Here is a 22,949-nt window from a genome sequence, read left to right as displayed (position 1 = left end):
CAGCTGCAGGCTGCATTCACTATGGGTGTCCTTGAGGTTCTTCCCTAAACTGCTTAGATTAAAATAATTTTCATGCTAACAATCAAAAAACTCATTATGCCAATCTGGCCAACAGGAAGCTAATTTCGATCTGTATTTTGTCAGATGTGCAGAATAAATATGGTCATCATTGATAATAGGTGAAAGATCTGCTCTAATATGGACACTAAGTGATGTTGCAGGATGATCCTGACCCACAATGAGCAGTGGGAACACCAGAGCCCTGTAGGGATGGCTGGCAAGCTAACACATTGAGCATGCACAGCTCAGTAAATTTCCTGTGAATACACATCTCCTGAGATCTCTTTATTTGATTGGAGGTGATCCTGTCCACCTAATACAGTACATGATGTGGAAGGACAAAAGCACCTGCAGGAGCTGTGGTGATGACTCACAGGGTAGAGCATCTGCTGCTCTCTCAGAAGAACCACATGGACCCTAACAATTGGGTAAAGCATGTCAGTGATTACTTCATAAAGTGTGTGTCCGAGAAACAGCCACATTATCCACACAAAAGACACTGTCACACTGGGTACCCCTTGGTGACTTTGAATTCACTAATTAGCCCAGGATCCATGGAACATGCAGAGATCCATCTCCACCTGTCAGTTCTAAGTCCACAGGAGGGGACAGAACCCTTGAATAAGAATGATGGTCTTAAGAGTCAAGAGATAGAATTCAATTTTTATTCATAAGGAATTCATTTTTACAACAAAACAGGATTAAAACAAATAAATTAAAATATTTAAAAATATTTGAAAAGATAAAAACAGTAACAAGAACATATAAATATGAAACAACAAAAAGAAAATTTCAATTAAAATCATAACGAAAATATTTCTAAACAGCACATTCTTAATGAACATTTAGAAGCACAGATGTATTGCTGTTTCTCCTCTTGCACACATAATGAAAGGAGGTCCCCCAAGTTGTCTCTCAAGTGCTGTTTTCTGAGAAGAAAGTAAGACCTCAATCAGTCAGGCTGGCTTAGTGGTATATAAATTTAGGGTCTCTAAGCAATGACAAATTAACTCTGAGGAAGAATACTCATCCAAAAAATTTGTTACCATTCAGGATATTTGTCATCAGGGACTCCTGAGAAAGCAACTTATTCTTCAGGAAGCTTTCTTACTGCTGTGTGTCCAATTCCAGCTCTCTTGCACTTTCTGAGACCTGGGAGAGGAAGGCAGTTTTTCAGACACTGATTTGGTGGGGAAATGCAAGGCAGCTGTCGGAAGGCTGCCTACTACCATCTCAGTTCTATTGGACAGTCAACATGGACCTTTTAACTGATATCATTGTTGCTAACTCTTTGGGAAGGGCAAAATCTCCAGAGAGCCTCAAAGTAATGTGGGCTGCCAATATGGGACCCAGACTTATACCAGTGCAAACCAAGAACAGGGCAATGGAAGGAACCTCATTGGGTTGGCAGGAAGAAAGTAGATGTTCATATGTCACCAAGGTTAAAACCAATGACAAGTACTAATTTGACATTTGCACTTTGTTCTTATCCCGCAAAGGTGCTTCCTACACAAGAAGTCACATGACCACAGAGTGTCATTTGTCAAAGAACCAAGAACTTGTTCAAAACTCTACAGAGCATCCAATCTATCACGTGGATATGCAATAATGAGGTATGTTATTAATCTGTCACCATTTCTATACTGCAGCTTCAAAAAGAGCAGACAAATATACTTGCAAAATAATTCAGTTTCTGAAATGTGGTTGGCTTCCCAGAATACTTGTGCATAGGCAGAGCAATGAACAATTCCATTACATGAGGTGGTTGGCTGGTTGTCAGTGTAAATTAGAAAGGTGGTAGGAGAGAGCAAAGATGTATCAAATTGGCAACCTTTATCAGATATTTTTAAGCTAACACAGCTGCTCGTCCCTACCAGATGACGCTGGGTCTGGACGTTGCTGGTCTTTATCTTTCTTGTTGAAGTCAACCAAATATTTCTGGTTCAGTGCACAATCAAGATGTACCTCCTTGCTCTCCTGCTTCAGTGGGACCAACTCCTTCCTACATGTGTTCTCCATCAGGAGCTGGCTGAGCAGGTTTCTGGAAATACAGTCTGCATAGTAAGATCATGCTGCCCCTTTCTCCCATTCCCACTCCCGAGTGCCACTAACTCCACCAGGACCCAGATACCCATGAAGACTTAATAGAATTCATTTTGATACATATAAGGCTGCTGCACAAACCACAAAGAGTAAATTCCGGGAAGAATAAATTATTTGTTTGGCCTGAGCACCAATTAGTGTCCACATCTCTCAAAAAGAACATGGATCTACAACTATCCATGAAAGCCCAATGCATGGGGGCAACATCAATTAGTAGTGGGCAAACACCCTCAAAGGAGGTCAGTAGAACCAAGAGAAGGTCATGCTAACCATGTGGTCCACACACTGAGTTTTGTAAAACCTGGTATGACACCATAGGTCCAGGTCAGCCTAATAACCTGCTGACTTCAATCAGTGCTGTTCTATCTTCTGAAGATGCCTAGACAATCCTGGGATGAGTAACAGTCTTTTGTGGAACTGAAAACTGAGTCCTAATGACCCTGGCACACTGATGTGTAAACAGCACAAGAGATAGAACCAGAGCTGAAGACCGTCCAATCCAGAACAAAGAAAGTCAGAAATGGCCATTCCACAGGTGATAGGCTTTCTGACCAGGACTTACCTAGAGAAGGTAATCTCCTTCTTCAGCTTATGGTTGGTCTCATGGATCTCAGTGTTCTCCATCTCTAAGTTGTGCAGAATTGACATGACCGCCTCCTCCATTCTCTCCAGGTCTTCATAATATGGATTTGGCCTGAAGTGTGGCCTGGCCCCAAATGATAGAATACAATGAACATCAGCATTTAGGAATATATGAGCTCAGGGTGGGTCCTGTACTACCCCAGTCCTGGAAGGACACCTTCTGAATTCTACATATTGGATCTTCTTCAGCTTCAGAAACGTGTTTTTCTGCGTCCAGGACACCAGAATCTCGGCATCCAGATGGAGGCTTCCCTGGCTCCCTTTGTTCAATCAAGAGGAAATCTGCAGTCCAGCCAGTTAAGCTATCAAGAGCCTAGGCCACACCTCTCCATGCTCCCCCAACCCAACACACCCAGAAACCGGTGATTTCTTTTCTCCTGTTTTGATAACAGACCTTATATCAACACAAAATTATAATCTGCACAAGGAATACAAATAAACAGACAAACGTGGCCACATAGTCAAAGAACTGTGCTGTTGACAGTGGGGCTCCCAGAACAAAGCATTCACTTCACCATGAATGTGTTACAGGTAAATACTCAGGCCAAGACATAGACCCCTAGATTCCAAGTGTGGAGGGAAATATAAACATATAAATGTTGTACATATGCATTTGGATGTATGCACATACAGACTCACAGACTGAGAAATACCCACAAAAAAGAGAAATGTAAAAACAGAGTCAGAGAAAGAGAAAGAGAAATATGGAAACAGAGAGTACTGTGAAAACCAGGAGAAATGCATCCACCATTGCTGTCTCAGAGGGCAAGACACACAGACAATAACAAACAGGCCTGAGCCTGAGACCTTCTACTCAAGCATTGAGATGAACAGTTTGGTACCAGGCCCCTCAGGCTGCTGCGTGGATCTTCCAGCACTCAGTCCCCTGCCTAGCAAGTACAGAGACTCACCATAAACTCACTGCAATTACAATCTTGCAAAGCCACCATCTGTCAAGGGCTTTGTAAATGCACACTAGACACTCACTCTCCCTGACTTTATCCCCGAATTCTTCATTCAGACCACAAGATCTGCTTTTCAATAAATGGAAGCAGATGAGTCCGTTTTCCATCTCGCTCCTCAGGAAGGGTCAAGGTTCTGAATCTCCTCTATATGGGAGGTGAGGTTTAGTACAGGGTGGTTAGGGAGGCACAGCTTTCTAGAACCCAAAACCTTAATAGGATAAGATGAAGGTGACCTTGCTGACCCAGGAATGAAACAAGAGCATTTGGAGCGATTCATACCTGTTCTTCATGGATCTCTCTGTCAGAAACCTCAGGCGATCTCTCAGGTCATTTCTCTCCTCGGTAATGAGCTGCAGCTCTTTAATCAGCCTCTCCTTTTCCTTCTTGGCCTGCTTCTCGCTTAGTTCAGTGCCAGGGGATGATGTTTCTCTCCCAGCGTCTGTAGGTAGAAGAACACAAGTGAACCTGCATGGGGAGAATGCATAGAGTGTACATAGACCACAGTTAGGCCTAAACAGGAGAACAAGCCTGGAACCCAGTGTCACTGCTAGGCGATTGGTCTATGCTTAAGAGGCCTCTTCAGTGGATCTCAGTTCTCCCACTACTCTATAGAGACCAAGAGATGTAAGCAGCCAGGTGTTCCCTATGCCGGACATCAGGTGCTTACATGGACCACGGAGATGGCTTCTCCAGGATTATCATCAGCTGAACAGGGTACAGCTTGGTTTCAGGACCCTCACCCCTGTGGGTTCGAACTCAGATGATAAATTCACCATCCACAAGACTTGAGTGATTGGAGACACTCAGATGTCCTACCCTGATACTCTAGGCCAACAACTTTGGATTTAAAACACATTTCCATGGAGGACATGGTCAACAGACTTATCAGTTCCCCTATTTGAAATACCAAATGCCCGAGAAGTTCCAATAGGTTACAGGATGAATCTTGGTCCACATGTTCCAAATACTTTTGGTATTTTAGAAACATGGATTTAAAACGCATTTCCAGGTAGGATATGTTCAACAGACTTATCAGTGTCCCTATGAGAAATACCAAATGCCCCAGAAGTGTGAATAGGTTACAGGCTGAATCTTGGTCTACACGTTCCAAATAGTTTTGGTATTGAAAAAAAAATTTTGTAACATACAACCTCTAATATATAAAGCAAACGATGACCCTGCCAGTTAGAAGAAATCAGAGAAGGTCTAAGAACATAAGGTTATTGCCTGGAGCACAATCTCTCCCTGTTACTACTGTCAGATATCCACTGTATTTAAAGAAGCAGTGATAGTGAAATACATTGCTGCCCTGTCTAAACTCAGAAAAGGTGGACCCTCCATGAATACTGATGGTGTTATTATATCAATGTAACATAACAAATGCACTGAAAAGTAAAGACCAGAAGTTCACAGAATAATAGCATTGGCCTTACCATATCCTCCCAGTGGGGATGGGGAAACTAAAGTTCTGAAATCCTTGACTTTAAGGAATTGTGATATTCATGGAAATTCAATTCCTTTTCAGATGCTCCAGTTGTTGTGGCCCATTGCTAGAAAGGTCAGCTTAAGCCTGCAGCCCCCCGGTAGGAAGCTCAAAATACACTGCCCAGAACTTACTCAACATTCCCCAGAAGTGCTGTCTTTGTCCATCATTACTTTGAGACGAAAGGCCAGACTCCTTCACTCTAGTCTCTCCACAATCGATGTTCCCCCTCCCAAAACGCTTGCGAAGACGGGAAAACATGTCTTAGCTTGTAACCGCCAGACTCAGACTGAGAGAAACTAGGGCACTGGTCGTCACTACAACACTGGTGACATCACAGAGGATGCCAGAACTCTCTAGGAGACAATAGAATGTCCAAGAAGGGACAGCTGATGTCATGGGGAGCAGACTTTGCCTCCTGCTAATGTTCTCCCTGTACTGAGCATAAGCTGAGGTGCCCTTTCCAGGAGACTTTCCTGGGGAGAGCCACTGAGCATCTCCTGCTTCCAAAGCCAAATTTTCCTCAAGGCTTGATTATAAAACCTTAGTAATTCCTATGCATCTAAATGAATGTTTCCTTTCAAATCTTTCCCAAAAAATGTCTCACTAACTCAAATTGTCCTCATTCACCAATGTTAGCCATTAAAACTTCCTGAGATTTCATACCAGCTTGAATATGCAGTCAAAAGTTCTCCTGTCTCATTATGTACAGGTGCTTTATATCACATCAAGAAATAGTCTGCATGGTAGGTTACAGCATGGGCGTGTGTTAGGGGAACACTCATGAAGTCGTGTGCTTAGCAATTGACAATTGCCAGAAAATTCCTTAGTTAAAAGAGTTGAAGTCTTTATGGTGCTAGGAACAGTGTGGAGACCAGTTGGCAGACAAAAGTGCAATATTGGAGCCACCAATGAAGGGAACCTCATGCTGCTTGTGGGGTTCTCCTTTCTGCGCCAATGTCGCCAAAGGAGCACTGCTGACAGGCCTTCTATCAGAAGCTGAGCCTCTATCAGAAAAATAAAATAGTCAAGAGATATAGGGGGTGCAGATAAAGGTGTAGGACGAGGCTATACACATCACTACGTGGATAGAGCAAGGACCCAGCACTTGTGCTCTGGGTCATGGGCTTCCCCACAAACACAAAAGCACCTGTCACAGTAAAAAATGGATACTGTATTGAGTGCACACACCAACACTGATTGATCAGATCCATACCCCAGATTTTGGGGGCAGATCCATGGCCCCAAATATCTTCCTCTCAACTTATACAGCAAAAAATAAGAAAGAAAGAAAAAAGTCAAAACAAAAAGCTCAAGCTTCTCATATGAGGATTGCAGGAAGTGTGATCTGGTGGTCAGTTCTGATTAGGCCATTTTAGATAGAACAGTGCACTGGGATGCTTAATGTGATGGGTCCTATATAAAGCTTTCTGCAATATTGGAATTTTAACAAGCCTCATCCAGAACATACAGAACAGGAAAGGATGTGATCACCATGTCCTTGCTCTCTATCACGTTATTTTTCTGTGTCCGTGATTGTCAGCCATAGACAGCAACAATCTGAAATAGCTGGTAAACATGGAACAAAGTGGCTAAAACTATAGTTGTGGGTTACACACCTCAACTGTCAAAGGCTAATGCTGTCCTCACAGTCCCTGGAGGCCACTCTTGTAAGACTGTCTACTGGAAAGTAGAAGCAGGTTTATCTGAGCTCAAAGTGAACCTGGCCAGGTAGGAAGAGGGCAACATGGGATAATTGAGACCCTGTCTAAACCAGCACAGAAACCCACACTTCCTTCAAAGCATCATCTATGAATTCTTGATTATCTACCATTCTCTCCCTACCAGTCTTTCAGACTGGAATTGTAGAAAAGAACTGGAAATGATCTTCCTATTCTGAAGACCTTGATCTCTCTTTCCTTAGGTGCACATTAAGAACTCATGCAAATGGGTATGACCATCTGAACATCTTAGTATCATCTACTCAGTATATCTAGCATAATACTGTGCCTATGGCAATCTCAAGCTTCCCTGAGTGTTGCTGACCCAGCAAGAAGTATGAAGTACTGAGGTCAAACCCCAGTGATCCTTTCAAGGGGTTAGAAGAAAGCCATCAGAGAAACTCCACTTCTTTGTCCTTAGATTAAATCAAGCTGATACAATGTGAACCTGGTGGGCTATTTAACCATGCATCTTTCTGCCAACCCCAGCTTTCTGAGTTCAGTCCATGTGAACCTGCATGGGGAGAATGCATAGAGTGTACATAGACCACAGTGAGGCCTAAACAGGACAACAAGCCTGGAATCCAGTGTCACTGCAAGGACTTTGGTCTTCGCTTAAGAGACCTCCTCAGTGGGTCTCAGTTCTCCCACTACTCTATAGAGACCAAGAGATATAAGCAGCCAGGTGTTCCCTATGCCTTCTGATACACGCAATAAATGCAGTAAATTTTAATTTCTGTTCAATTGTTCAGTAACTTACTTACACTTGCATATTGCTGTGGAAGTGATGGGGTTTCATGATCAGCATTGCATTTAACAATGCATAACCAATCATCCCTCCTAGAATGACTGTATATAGAGAAAGAAAATTTATTAGAATGGTTTATAGGCTGTGGTACAGCTAATTCAACAAGGAATGGAAGGTCTAAAATGCAGTAGTTGCCCCTGTTGAAGCCAATCCCCCTAGCATAGCTGTAGCCGTTTTGTTCCATGCCTGCCAGATAGTTCATATTCTTGCTGTAATATGTCTGCCTGTCATGGTTGTCTGAAAATAATTTAACTCAGAGCAGGGTCAGGAATGATCACATAACTTGTGTATGTTTTTTTATTGGTTATTTTGTTTATTTGCATTTCAAATGTTAACCCCCTTTCCAGTTTCCCCTACAATAACCCTGCATTCCACCCCCTTCCCCAGCCTCCTTGAGGGTGCTCCCCCACCCACCCATTCCCGAACCACTGGAAGGAAGTTCTTTATGTTGTGAGGTTTCTTAATCTTAAATTTCATAATTATAAGCTTCATGTAGGACCAATAAAATTAAAGGTCAATATGAGGGCTGCAGAGATGGCTCCATGGTTAAGAGCACTGACTGCTCTTCCGGAGGTCCTGAGTTCAAATCCCAGTGGTGGCTCACAACCATCTGTAATGAGACCTGATGCCCTCTTCTGCTGTGTCTGCAGACAGCTACAGTATACTTATATATAAATAAATAAATCTTTAAACAGATAAAAAGTCAGTATGAACCTTTGTTGTCTAAAATGGCTTGAGTCAGGGCTGACAACCAGACAGACCTTCCAGCACCTGCCTATGAGCTCACATTTTAGTCTTTATAAACTGACATAGAAAAATATCCAGGGTCCTAGCCTGACAAATTCTCAGCTACGTCTCTGATGATCAGTCTTACAGTGGGCATTCAATAAACCATCCCTGTCTAAGTGAGGTCAGAGTTTGTGTGGTTTATGGGGCAACTCCAGGACCTCAACGGTTTTGTCCATAAGGCTGGATATTTCAGCTGGTCTTCAGTACATGCAGGAATCCTGAAGAAGAAGGAAAATTAATAAAGCAAACTTCCTTTTTCCATGTCCTTGATATGAGCCAGCAGAAGGTGTGGTCCAAACAACAACCAACGGATTGGGTAAAGATCTTTACCAATCCTACAACAGATAGAGGGCTTATATCCAAAATATACAAAGAACTCAAGAAGTTAGACCTCAGGGAAACAAATAACACTATTTAAAAAATGGGGCTAAGAGCTAAACAAAGAATTCACAGCTGAGGAATGCTGAATGGCTGAGAAACACCGAAAGAAATGCTCAACATCTTTAGTCACAAGGGAAATGCAAATCAAAACAACCCTGAGATTTCACCTCACACCAGTCAGAATGGCTAAGATCAAAAACTCAGGTGACAGCAGATCCTGGCAAGGATGTAGAGAAAGAGGAAAACTCCTCCATTGTTGGTGGGATTGCAGACTGGTACAACCATTCTGGAAATCAGTGTGGAGATTCCTCAGAAAATTGGACATTGAACTACCTGAGGATCCAGCTATACCTCTCTTGGGCATATACCCAAAAGATGTCCCAACATATAACAAAGACACATGCTCCACTATGTTCATAGCACACTTATTTATAATAGCCAGAAGCTGGAAAGAACCCAGATGCCCTTCCACAGAGGAATGGATACAGAAAATGTGGTACATCTACACAATGGAATATTACTCAGCTATCAAAACCAATGACTTTATGAAATTCATAGGCAAATGGATGGAACTGGAAAATATCATCCTGAGTGAGCTAACCCAATCACAGAAAAACACACATGGTATGCACTCATTGATAAGTGGATATTAGCCCAAATGCTCGAATTACCCTAGATGCACAGAACACATGAAAATCAAGAAGGATGACCAAAATGCAGATGCTTCACTCCTTCTTTAAAAGGGGAACAAGAATACCCTTGGCAGGGAATAGGGAGGCAAAGTTTAGAACAGAGGCAGAAGGAACACCCATTCACAGCCTGCCCCACATGTGGCCCATACCTATACAGATATTAGATAGGATGGATGAAGCAAAGAAGTGCAAGCCGACAGGAACTGGATGTAGATCTCTCCTGAGAGACACAGCCAGAATACGGCAAATACGTAGCTGAATGCCATCATTAAACCAATGAACTGAGAACGGGGCCCCCGTTGAAGTAATCAGAGAAAGGACTGGAAGAGCTTGAAGGGGGTTAAGACCCCATATGAACAACAATTCCAACCAACCAGAGCTTCCAGGGACTAAGCCACTACCCAAAGACTATACATGGACTGACCCTGGACTCCAACTGCATACGTAGCAATGAATAGCCTAGTAAGATCACCAGCAGAAGGGGAAACCCTTGGTCCTGCCAAGACTGAACCCCCAGTGAACATGATTGTTGGGGGGAGGGCGCTAATGGGGGAAGGATGGGGAGGGGAACACCCAAATAGAAGGGGAGGGGAAAGGGTTGAGGGATGTTGGCCTGGAAATCGGGAAGGGGAATAACAATCGAAATGTAAATAAGAAATACTCAAGTTAATAAAGATGAAAAAAATAAAAAGAAAAAAGAAGGTGTGGTCCAGATTAGAGGTGGGCCATTCCATCTCAAAAGATCTGAATTAAAGATTTATCTTCTGATCTCCAAGATTTGGATTACAATTAGGTCTTCTTGCTTCAGAAAATTTAATTAAGAAAAAAAATCCAATGGTGCTTATGCCTTTAGCCTCAGCATCCAGGAGGTAGAGGCAGGTGGATCTCTGAGATCAAGGCCAGCCTGGTCTACAATATGAATTCTAGGACAGCCAGAGCTACACAGGGAAACCCTGTCTCAAAAAAACAAAGAAGAGGAGGAGGACCAAGAGGAGGGGGTTGAAGAGAGGAAAACAGAAAGAAGGAAGGAGAGAGAGAGAGAGAGAGAGAGAGAGAGAGAGAGAGAGAGAGAGATCCCCCTCACAGGGCGTCAAGCCATTTGGCATTAGTTAATTCCAGGTACACTCAAGTTGACAACCAAGAACAGCAATCCCATTACCCGTGGTTGTGATCTCACCCTGGTAGGCTCCTGAGTAGGAGGCTGAAGCAGGAGAATTGCCATAAGTCTGATGCCAGCATGAACTACACACGTGTTCCAAGCCAAGCCAATCTCAGCTACAGTTTGAGATTCTGTCTGAAAAATATGAAAGAGAAAGAAAACATAATTTCCTAGAGCAGTGTTTCTCAACCTTCCTATGGCCTCAACCCTTTAGAACAGTTCCTCATGCTGTGGTGACCCCAACTACAAAATTATTTTGTCGCTACTTCACAACTGTAAATTTGCTACTGTAATGAATCTTTATTGTAGTATAAACTATCTGATAGGAGACCCTGTGTGGGTCACGACCCACAGGCTGAGGGCCTTTGCCCTAGAGGCGGTCTTGGCCTAGATTATATAGTTCATATTAAAAGTGGGCTCTCTCAGTTTTTGAAGGTCAAGTATATTCACTTGTAACATCAAAACTTAAAAATTCAGCTGAGCTGGTGGCTGGTATGGTGTGACATCCCCCAGAATAGCTTTGCTATTTTGTTCCATGTCTGCCAGCCATTTCATATTGTTGCTGTAACACGCCTGCTGTCACTGACAAGGAGAAGGGACTTGGCTCAAGGACATGCTGACCACACACCTTGATTTGGTCTGAATGTTCTGTATGCAGTTTGCTAATCTTGAGAAATTCTACACCTGAAGGAGTGGTTCCCTGAAGCGGACACAGGTGAAAGGCTAAGGCAGATGTGTGAAGGAACATTTAACTGAGGTAGACACAGGTAAAAGGATGTTCTGCTAAAGCACGCATGTGAAAGGACACATGATGAAGGGTTCTGCACTAAGGACACACATGCATTGGTCTGCCTTGCATTCTGTAGTTGAGCTGCATTTGTTGGGACTTCATAGAACCACAGCAAAAAACCTTCTGGTGGGCTGCTGTAGTTTCTCCCTGTTTCCTGGGGCTCGGGCTGATGGGCAGAGTGATGTCAGCTGAGACAGACACATGTGCTGACGCAGGACACACGCTGAGGCCAGACCCATGGAGGACACGGGATATTGAGAGGGAGTTTGGATGGAGTTATGCTTGCGTATCTTGTTGGTCTGGGGTCTCTGGTGATCTCTGCTCGCCTGAGAGCTGCTCTTACTGACTGTGTAGCATCTTGACTGTTTTTGTTCCACTTGGACAGCCGTCAGGACCAGGCTCTCCTCTCTCTTAACCATGGCTGCTGTCCTCTTCCTCTCTCCTCTCCATCACACATGTTCTTCCTTTATTCTTTGGCAATTTCTACTTCCTTCTTCCCTCCTCATGATCCTCTCTAGCAAAGCCCTCAAAGCTCACCTCCCCCATCTCTCTGCTGTGCAGCTGTTGGCTGTTGGCTTCTTTATAATCACAGTTAACTGGGAGCAGGGTCAGTTATTTGGGGTTAACCAGTCCTGAGTTCCACAAATTAGCATTAAAATACAAGCAGAATTAGGCCAATACACTACAGGGGTTTTTGTTTGTTTGGTTGGTTGGTTTGGTTTAATTTTCATTTACCTTTTTACTTGTTATTTTATTTTTGGCAATTTTTTATTAATCGGTTATTTTATTTATTTACATTTCAACTGTTGTCCTGCTTTCCACACGCCCCTCATCAAACCTTACATCCCATTTCTGCTCAGCTTTGCCTATGTGACAGTGCTCCTGCACCCACACATATCCATTCCCACCTCACACCTCTAGGATCTGCCTTTGGTGGGGCTACAGGACTCACCTAGAACCATAGAGCATCCTTGCATACACTTTGGCTGGCAGTTTGGCCCCTGGGAGCTTGGGGATTAGGGAAAGAGGATCTGGTCAGATATTAAAGCCAATGATTGCTGCTTTCTCTTCTTTTTTGGTTATAGGTGAAATTTTGTTTGTGTGCTTATCTTTTTTTAAATTATTGAGAGAAGATTAATTTCTTGGTCTTTCTTGGGTATAGTTTAGTTCATTGTCTTGGAGTTTTCCTCCTATTAGCCTCTGTTGTGCTTTCTTAGAGAAAAGAATTGTTTAAATTTGGTTTTGTCATGAAATATCCTGGTTCCTCCTTTTATGGTGATTGAGGATTATGCTGGATATAGGAGCCTGTGTCTGCATTACATCTGCCCAAGATTTTCTGACTTTTAGAATCTCTGTTGAGAAGTCTGCTGTAATTCAAATACGTCTGAATTTATTTGATACTAGATATTTATACCTTACCCCTTTTAATGTTCTTTCTTGATCTGTGCATTTAGCGTTTTAATTATTATGTGAATGGAGGAATTTTTCTGGTACAATTAGTTTGATGTTCTGTAGGCTTGTTGTACCTTTATGGCCTTTTCTTTCTTTACCTTATGGAGGTTTGCTGCTATGATTTGTTGAAGGTGTTTACTGGATCTATGAACTAGAAATCTTAATTCTCTTCTATATCTATTATCCTTAGGTTTCAACATTTAATTGTGTCCTGAAATTCATGGATGTTTTGGATTCAATAAACCATACATGTTTATCTGAGATGGGTGTTTTGTGCTTTGTGGGATGACCTCCTTGACCCCAGGCTGCATGAAGAATCTCAGCTGACAATGGGGACATAAATTATAAGTATGTGTAGCAAGACCTAGGCCTCTTCCAGGTTCTTGGATATTAACTGAGAACCTCAAATACAGTAGTAATGTGATAGTGTGCGGTGAATCTAGTTACTATTCTCTATTTTGATATAGATGACTCTTTTTGTGTCATGGTCAGCTTATAATGACTAGAAGACCTAAGCTTGAGAATAACCAAAGACTACATTGCTTCTCTAGCAGCTGAGCTTTTAAAAGTCCTGGTGTGACAGCAACTGTTGGTGGACATTCTGGATTATTCCTTCTGTACTTTAACTCTCTGTGTCACTTCCACCATTAGTTCAATTCCATAAATTGGAAATTCCTCATTTGGAAGAAACACTCTTTTTTTTAAAAGATTTATTTATTTATTTATTTATTTATTTATTTATTTATTTATTATATACAAGTACACCGTGACTGTCTTCAGACACACCAGAAGAGGGCATCATATCTCATTACAGATGGTTGTGAGCCACCATGTGGTTGCTGGGATTTGAACTCAGGACCTCTGGAAGAGCTGTCAGTACTCTTAACCACTAAGCCATCTCTTTAGCCCAAGAAATACTTTCTGAATATGATCTGAGATTGGCCATGGAAAAAGGGTAGCTTGAACTGTCCCACCTAGGTTCTCAGCCTGCACAGGCCTGCGCTCCAAAAGAAACCTGTGTTCACAGCTGTTGGCTGGCTAAGAAAGATTTCACGAGACGTGATACACAGCCCTCGGACTTCTGCTCCAGTCATCTGCACAATTTTTTCCGGACGATATCCTCATACCTCCAGCAGGCGGGTGATGAAGCTTTCCACTCTCAGCTCCCCTTCAGCCATCTTGTGGCCACCAGACTCTCCTCCCTGCAGCAGGAACAAGGGCTTCTCCATGGTGGCTGCAGCAGCAGTGGTGGTTTGTCATTCTCACCTAGGAGACCCTATGCTTTCTACCCCAGTTCCAACTCACCTCAGGCCCGGGCCTTCCCCCCATCCACTTCCCACGGAGCAGGGAGAGCAGCACCCACTAGAAATAAAAGGGAAGCCCTTGGTCCTGCCAAGACTGAACCCCCAGTGAAGGGGCTTGTTGGGGGGAGGGTGGTAATGGGGGGAGGATGGGGAGGGGAACACCCATAGAGAAGGGGAGGGGGAGGGGTTAGGGGGATGTTTGCCTGGAAACCCAGAAAGGTAATAACAATTGAAATGTAAATAAGATATACCCAATTTAATAAAGATGGAGAAAAAAATAGAAAGAAAAGTCACACATTTAAAACAGAACAATATGGACCCTAATTTTAAACCACAGCTCTGTCAATTAACTATACCTTAAGGAAGCTCAGAAAAGCAGGCCAAACAATTAATATTTTCTCGGTTTAAGTAAATAATAATGTCCGCTTCTTGCTATTGTGGAGGGAATTAAATAGATAATATGTAATCATGGAAGTTTTGAAGTACCATCCATTTTTCTGTTCATTAAATCAATCTTACTCATTTCATTGATCAAATATGTATGTTTTCTTTTCATAGTTACATGTATAATAAAACCAGTATAAAAACCTTCAGAATATTCAGTTATTATAGATATTTGTCATTTCTTACAGAGGGCAACTATGATTGACTACACCCAATTCTATAAAAAACAAAACTCAGGAAACCTGGCCCTTGGCAGCAATGAATCAAGAAATATCTAGGATGGTGGGGCATGAATTCTGCCAAGCAATGAACTCAGATAGGTGGGGTTGTGAGGAAGATGTATGGTTGAATAGCACACTAGATTCACGTTGTATCATCTTGATTTAATCGAAGGACAAAGAAGTGCAGTATCTCTGATGGCTTTCTTCTAACCCCTTGAAAGGTTCACTGGGGATTGACCTCAGTTCTTCATTCTGCTTGCTGGGGCAGCAACACTCGGGAAGCTTGAGATTGCCATAGGCACAGTATTAGGCTAGAAATGCTGAGTAGGTAATATTAAGTTATTCAGATGGTGATACCCATTTCATTTGTTCTTAACGTGGACCTAAGGAAAGACAGATCGAGGTCCTTAGAATACAAAGATCATTTCCAGTTCTTTTCTACCTTTCCTGAATGAAAGACTGGTTGGCAGAGAATGGTAAAAATTCAAGAATTGGTAGATGATGCTTTGAATGGAGGGTGGGTTTCAGTGCTGGTTTTAGACAGGTTCTCAATTACCCCATCTTGTTCTCTAAGTTGCTCGTCAGGTTCACTTTGAGCTCAAATAAAGCTGCTTCCACTTTCCAACAGGTAGTCTTACAAAGGGGCCTCCAAGGACTGTGAGGACAGCATTAGCCAATGAGAGCTGAGGTGTGTAACCCACAACTATAGCTTTATCTGAAAGACCCTCAGACAGAGGAGACTCTCGCTCCAGTCCTGAGGACAATCACCACCCCATGAACACACAGGACTCAGTCTTGATGTAAAAACAAGAAGTTTACTTTGGGATACCAATGCACTGGGGCTCGACACGGTCCTCACACAGGAGGAATGTGAGGAGCCTCAAACAACAGAAATATACAGCTTAAATAGTCAGTTAAGATTACACAGTTTCCTTAGCTCAGCTATTTCGTGCCAAGGATAACTAGGCAGATGTTTCTCATCCTGGAATTCCTGGGATAAGGCTGTAACCACAGCAATGCAGCTATTTCAGTACAAAGGACGTCTGACTTGATATATGTTTTCTTATCCTGGGGTTCCCAGGACAAGGACCAAGGATATCTGTCTTGGCAGGTGTTTCTCTTCTGGAGTTCCCAGGACAAGGCTATAGCTATGTCAGCCTATAGCACAGCTGCATTCAGTACCAAGGACATCTCACTTCTATAGTGGTCAGTCAGCTTCCCAGAGATGTTTCCTGTCTTCTAATTGCCCTGCAGTAAATATGTTCTGTACCCTCTGTTCTTATGGTCCAGCAGCTTCCTAGAGAGTGGGTGGGAATGTGCTTTCTGTACTTTCTGTTCTATTGTCTAATGTGTAGGGGCTAAGCGAGGGCCAGCTTAAAAGATTCTCATTCGTAAGAAATGGCTGTACTGATATCAAACGGGCATCTTTCATATCTACTTTCTTCCAAGTCTACCAGCCATCTCAGATTGTTGCTGTAATATGCCTGACAATCAAGGACATAGAAAAATAACTTGATACACGGCAAGGACATTGTGATCATATCCTGTGTTGTTATGTATGTTCTGGATGAGGTTGGTTAAAATGACAATATTGCACAAAGCTTTATATAGGACCCATCAAATTAAGGGTCACTATACACTGTCATAGCTAAAATGGCCTGGTCAGAAGTGACCACTGGATCACTCTTCTGTAACTTCACATGAAAGGCTTGTGCTTTTTGTGTTTTTTTATTTTTCTGTTTTTTCTTATTTATTTATTTATTTATTTATTTATTGTTTTATATGTTGTCAGGAAGATAGTTCAAGTCATGGATCTGCCACCAAAATATGAGCTTTGCTACCAATACTGTAAACAGTATTAGTGTATGCATTCAATAAAATAACTTGGTTTTTTTTTTTTAAGTAGGATAGATGCGTTTGTGTTTTGTGGGGTGATCCATGAAACAGGAGTGAAGATGCTTGTTTCTTACTCTGTCCACTGAGTTATGTCTCTAGGCTTGTCCTACTCCTTTGGCTGCATCCCCCCCAACATCTGCTGACTATTTTATTTTTCAGATGAAATCACACGTTATAGCTTAGAGAGGCCTGTAAGCAATCCTACTTTGGTAACTTAAGTGCAAAGAGGAGAGCCCCACACTCAGCCTGAGGGTGCATTCACTGGTGGATCCAATATTTCAGTTTCCTCTGCTAACAGATCACCACATTGTTGCCAGGACCATAATGAATGCAATTCTTTCTCCTAAGGAATCTGGTGGCAACTGTCAAATGTTAAGCACAAAGCTTCAGGTTGTACCTATAACACACACCCACATCGCAACCTACCCTACAGGCTATTTCTGGGTGTGATTTCATGCACCTGCACATGATGAGACAGGAGACCTCTTTGGCTACTTATAGGAACTGGTGTGATTTCTCAGTAATCTTTAATGGGTAATATTGCTGACTGAGGAGAATTTGAGGTAGGATGAAACATTTCTGTGCAGGGATTGGGGAGGAAGCACTCATTTAGAAACATAGCAATGACTTAGGTTTTTCCAATCAAGCCTAGAGCCAAATTTGGCTTTGGAAGCATGTGGTGCTCAGTGGCTATGCCACAGGGAAGTCCCCTGAAAAGGGTCCATCAGCTTTTGCTCAGTACAGGGAGAACATTAGCAAGGAGGCAAAGTCTGTTATCCATGACATCAGCCGTCCCTTCGTGGACATTCTATTGTCTCCTAGAGAGACCTTGGAATCCCTGTGATGTCACCAGTATCGTTGTGACAACCAATTCCCTACTTTTTCTCTTACTGTCCAAAGGATATATCCACAGGCATGTTTGCCCGTCTTCTCAGGCGCTTTGGGAGAGTTGATGTTGATAGAGAAGAGTCTAGAGTGAAGCAAACGAAACCTAAAGGTAATGATGGACACAGGACATGGGGAATGTGGAGTAAGTTCTGGGCAGTGTATGTTGAGCTTCCTCTCAGGTGTGAGTATGGGGGACTTCAGCTGGCCTTTATAGCAATGGGCCACAACTACTGGAACATCTCCACAGATATTGAATTCCATGATTATCACAATTCCTGAAAGTCAGGGTTTTCACATTATTAGTTTCTCCATAACCACATGGAGGATATGGCAATGCCTATGCTATTATTGGGTGAACTTCTAGTCTTTACTTTTACAGTGCATTCGGTATGTTAAATTGATATAATAACACCATAAGTAGTCATGGAGGGTATAACTTTTCTGAATTAAACAGGGCATCAATGTACTTCACTTTCATTGCTTCTTTAAATTCAGTGACTATCTGACAGTAGTAAGAGGGAGAGAACTGTGCTCCTGGCATGACCTTATATTCTTAGAACTCCTTTGACTACCTCTGGCTGACGGGGCCAATCTTACCTTCATATATTAGAGGTTCTGTGTGGCAGATATTTTTCTACAGTAGCCAAACTATATGGAGCAGGTAGAGAAAGAGCCTGTAACCTATTGGCACTTCTGGGGCATTTGTCATTTCAGTAGGGGGAATTAATAAATCTGTTGACCATGTCCTCCCCCTACCTGACTTTTTAATGCAAAGTTATTGGACTAGAGTAACAGTGTAGGATATCTGAGTATCCCTGATCAATCAAGTCATTGTGGATGCTGAATTGATGATCTGACTTCTGAAACCAGAGGGGTAGGGTCCTGAAACCAGGTTGTAGCCTGCGTACCTGATAATAATCCTGGAGAAGGCATCTCTCTGGTACTTGTAAGCCTGTGTGGGCGGGCATAGGGAACACCTGGCTGCTTACATCTCTTGGTCTCTATATAGTAGTGGGGGAACTGTGATCCACTTAGGATGCCTCTTTCACATAGACCAAACTCCTTGCAGTGACACTGGCTTCCAAGCATGTTCTCCTGTTTGGACCTCACTGTGGTCTGTGTATGCTCTATGCATTCGCCCCATGAGGGTTCACTTGTGTTCTTCTACCTACAGCAGCCTGCAGACAGACGTCATCCCCTGAAAATGTCCTAAACAAGGTGCAGGCCAACGAGGAAGAGGAGAGGCTGAATAGAGAACTGGAGCTAACTACCAAGGAGAGAAATGAGCTGACAGATCGCCTCCTTTATGTGACAGGTGGATCCATGAGCAAGAGGTATGCATTGCTCCAAACAAACGAACTTGTTCTAAACCTCATCTCCCATAGAGAGGAGATTCAGAACCTGACCCTTACTGAGGAGTGAGATTGAAAATGGACTCTCTGATTCTGCCTGTTGAAAATCTGAACTTGCAATCTGAGTGAAGATTTCAGGGATAAAGTCACTGGAGCATGAGTTCCCAGTGTACAATTGGAAAGCCCTTGACAGGTGGTAGTTTTGCAAGGTTCTAGGTGCTGTGAGTTTGTGGAGAGTGTTTGTACTTGCTAGGAAGGTGACTGAACGCTATCATCTCCTGGCAGCAGCCTTAGGTGACAGGACCCACAGTGTTCATATCAATGCTTAAGTAGAAGGCCTGAGGCTCTGGCCTGCTCCTTCTTGTCTCTGTGCCTTACACTCTGAGACAGTAATGGTGCATGCATTTCTACTGATTCTCATTGTGCTCTTTCCATATTTGTCTCTCTTTCTCATTCTCTGAGTCTGTTTACTTTTCTTTTCTTTTTCTTTTTTTTTTTTTTTTTGGTTCTTTTTTTCGGAGCTGGAGAACTTACTTTTTTTTTCTTGTGGGTGTGCCCCAGTTTGTGTGTCTGTGTGTGCACAGGTCTGCATGCATATGCACAACCTTTATATGTTTCTCTATCCCTCCACCTTTGGAATTTAGGGGTCTGTTTTTTGACCTCAGGATTTACCTTTATAATAGTTTCATGGAGGTGTAAGTGCTTTATTTTGGAAGCCCCACTTTCAACAGCACAGTTCTTTGCCTGTGTAGTCACATTTGTCTATACATTTGTATGCCTTGGGCAGATTATAAGTTTGTGGCAATATCTGGTCTCATCTCCAGAATTATGTGTACTGTCTGCCTCTAGAATATTAGTTATTCGGCTTGTAGCATTCCACTTGTCAAAACAGGAAAAATGAAATCAGAGGTTTCTGGATGTGTGTGTGTGTGTGTGTGTGTGTGTGTGTGTGTGTGTGTGTGTGTGTTTGGGTAAGCTCTGTGGCCTAGGCTCTTGACAGCATAACAGGTTTGAATGCAGATCCAGCCCTCCTGATTGAAAAATGTGAGCCAGGGGACCCTCTATCTGGGTGCTTAGCTTCTGTTGTCCTGGGCACACAATTCCAAGTTTCTGAAGCTGAAGAAGATTCAAATATGTAGAATTCAGAAAGTGTCCTTCCAGGGCTGGGGTAGTACAGGACACAGCCTGAGTTCCTCTAATCCTAAACCTCGATGTTCATTGGGTTCTATCTTCCTGGGGCCAGCCCCTACTTCAGGCCAAATCCATTTTATGAAAACTTGAAGATAAAGGAGAAAGAGGTCATGTCATTACTGCACAACTTAGACACAAAGAACATTGAACATCGTGAGAAATTTCAGGAGCTCAAGAAGGAGATTAACTTCTATCGGTAAGTACTGGTCAGAAGGGCCCATCACTTGTGGAATATCCATTCCCGCCTCTCTTTGTTCTGGACTGGAGAGCCTGTAGCTCTGGGTCCATGTCTTCTGTTGTTTGAATATCACTGTGCCGTGGGTCTTTTGGACTCAGATTCAGTTCCATAAGGGACTGTCAGTTATCACCACAGTGTCTATGCATCTTTAGAAGGCTCTGGATAGAACTACACTGATTCAGGCATCAGAGTGTTATTAGGCCAACCTGCGGCTCTGGGGTCATACCAGGTTTAACAAAGCTCAATGTGTGGACCACATGGTTTACATGACCTCCCTTGGTTCTACTGTTCTCTTGTGGTTATTTGCCGCCTACTAATTGATGTTGCCCCGATGCATTGGGCTCTCATGGGTAGTTGTAGATCCCTTGTTCTTTTGGAGAGACATGGACTCTTATTGGTGCTTGGGTCACAGGAACAATTTATTCTTCCCTGGATTGGCCGTTTGCTGTTTGTGCAGCAGCCTTACATGTATGGAGATGTATTCTTGAAGTCTTTATGGGTATCTGGGTCCTGGTGGACTTTGTGGGATTTGGCAGTTGGAATGGGAGGAAGAAGCTTCAGGATCTTACTATGCAGAGTGTGTTTCCAGCAACCTGCACAGCCGGCTCCTGATGGACCAGGCATGTATGAAGAAGAAGTTGGTCACATTGAAGCAGGAGAGCAAGGAGTTACAGCGATATTTGTTTGAGTTGAACCCGAATGCTGAAGACGAACAGGAGAAGACCAGCAACCTCCAGACCCAGCAAAATGTGGTAGGAAAAAGCAGCTGAGTCAGATTAACAATGTCTGATACCATTTGCCTATTGGATACATCTTTGCTTCCCCTATCATCTTTCTAATCTCCCCACACCCAATCAGTCACCCACCTCATGTGATAGAGTTATTCATGGCTCTGTCTATGCACAAGTATTCTGGGATGTTAACCACTCTCCAGAAACTGAATTATTGGCAATTATACTTCTCTGCCCTTTTTGAAACTGCAGTCCAGAAATGGTGACAGAGGAATAACATATCACATGACTGCATCTCCCTGTCATAGATTGGATGCTATGAAGAGTTTTGAACGAGTTCTTGGTCGTGTGACAAAGGTCATACAGGGGTCATGTGATGGTTGGAAGCAACTTGTAGGGATAAGAACCAAGTGCAAATGGCAAATGAGTCCTGGTCATTGGCTTTGATCTCAGTATCATGTGGCCTTCTCCTTTCTTCCTGCAACCCAGTTAGGTCTTTTCTCCTTTCCCCGTTCTTAGTTTTCACTGGTAGAAGTTTGAGGAGCAGCTTGTTCTCCCACAGTACTGTGAGGGTTGTTGGTGACTTTCCCCAGGCTGCAGAGATATCAGCAATGATTTCAGTGAAAAGATCAGTGCTGTCTCTGCAATGCAGCTGAAGGGACAGAAGGCAGCAACTTGACAGCTGGTATGCGTGTCCCCACCAAATCAGTGTCTTAATAGCTGCCTTCTCCTCCCAGGTCTCAGGAACTGCAGGAGACATGGAATAGGACAGATCCCAGGAAGACAGCCCCCTGAAGAGTGAGTTTCTCTGTCAGGAGTTCCCTGCTGACGACAATCCTCAACAGTCAAAGACTTTTTTGGGGAGAATATTCTTCTTCTCAGTTAATTTCCTCATTGTATAGAGACCCTAAATTTATGTATCCGTATGCCAGCCTGTCTCATTGAGGTCTTTCTCCTCTCTCATACCGACAACACCATTTGAGAGACATCTGAGGGGACTGCCTTGAAATCTCGTGTCCTAGAGGAGAAACAGCACTACAACTGTGTTTCTAAATGTTCATTAAGAAAATGCTGTTAAGAAATATTTTTGGTTATGATTTTCATTGAAGTTTTCTTTTTGTTATATCATAGTTATATATTCTTGTTACTGTTTTTCATTTTTTATACCATTTTAGTTGTTCATTTTATGCCTGTTTTTTGTAAATTGTATTCCTTATGAATAAAAATTGATTTGTAACTCTTGACTCTTATGACCATCTTATTCAAGGGTCCTTTCCCCTCCTGTAGACTTAGAACTGACAGCTAGATATGGATCTTTGCATGGTCCAGTGAATTCAAAGCCACCAAGGGGTACACAGGGTGATGGTGTCTTTTGTGTATGACTTTTTTTATGGAAACACACTTTATGATGTAATCACTGACATACTGTATCCATGCTCTCATGTCTTCTGCTCATCCTAGTCTATATCAGTCTACAACACACATTCCTTATTGACTGTGTGCACCAGATATTGAGTAACACACACTCATGCCTGTAGAGCTGCAGAAAAAATGACAACTTTCACAAAGGAATATAGAATAATCCTAATCGAGAACCATGTGCCTCAGTTTTTCTTACAATACAGCATTATTATTAAAC

General features: G+C 42.7%; 1 protein-coding gene across 1 annotated transcript; it reads left to right on the top strand.

Moving 5' to 3' along the window:
• The first annotated feature begins 982 nt into the window (after positions 1-982).
• Positions 983-22,547, top strand: LOC134483200 (disks large homolog 5-like). The gene is made up of 5 exons (XM_063278469.1): positions 983-1,673; positions 18,973-19,132; positions 20,394-20,537; positions 21,169-21,331; positions 22,048-22,547. Exons 2-5 carry the CDS (start codon positions 19,122-19,124, stop codon positions 22,075-22,077), a joined length of 348 nt encoding a protein of 115 aa, XP_063134539.1. The 5' UTR covers positions 983-1,673; positions 18,973-19,121; the 3' UTR covers positions 22,078-22,547.
• The last annotated feature ends 402 nt before the right edge of the window (positions 22,548-22,949 follow it).

The sequence above is a fragment of the Rattus norvegicus genome, chromosome 19, assembly GCF_036323735.1.
Source record: "Rattus norvegicus strain BN/NHsdMcwi chromosome 19, GRCr8, whole genome shotgun sequence".
Classification (NCBI taxonomy): domain Eukaryota; kingdom Metazoa; phylum Chordata; class Mammalia; order Rodentia; family Muridae; genus Rattus; species Rattus norvegicus.
The sequence above is the reverse complement of the archived record's forward strand: the minus strand, read 5'-3'. Positions and strand labels throughout refer to the sequence as shown.

What these genes read in the sequence shown, in the direction of transcription:
- LOC134483200 (XM_063278469.1), top strand. An exon ending in AAGGAGATTAACTTCTATCG is followed by an intron (nt 20,538 to 21,168) that starts GTAAGTACTGGT and finishes GTGTGTTTCCAG; the next exon opens with CAACCTGCACAGCCGGCTCC. An exon ending in TCCAGACCCAGCAAAATGTG is followed by an intron (nt 21,332 to 22,047) that starts GTAGGAAAAAGC and finishes TTCTCCTCCCAG; the next exon opens with GTCTCAGGAACTGCAGGAGA.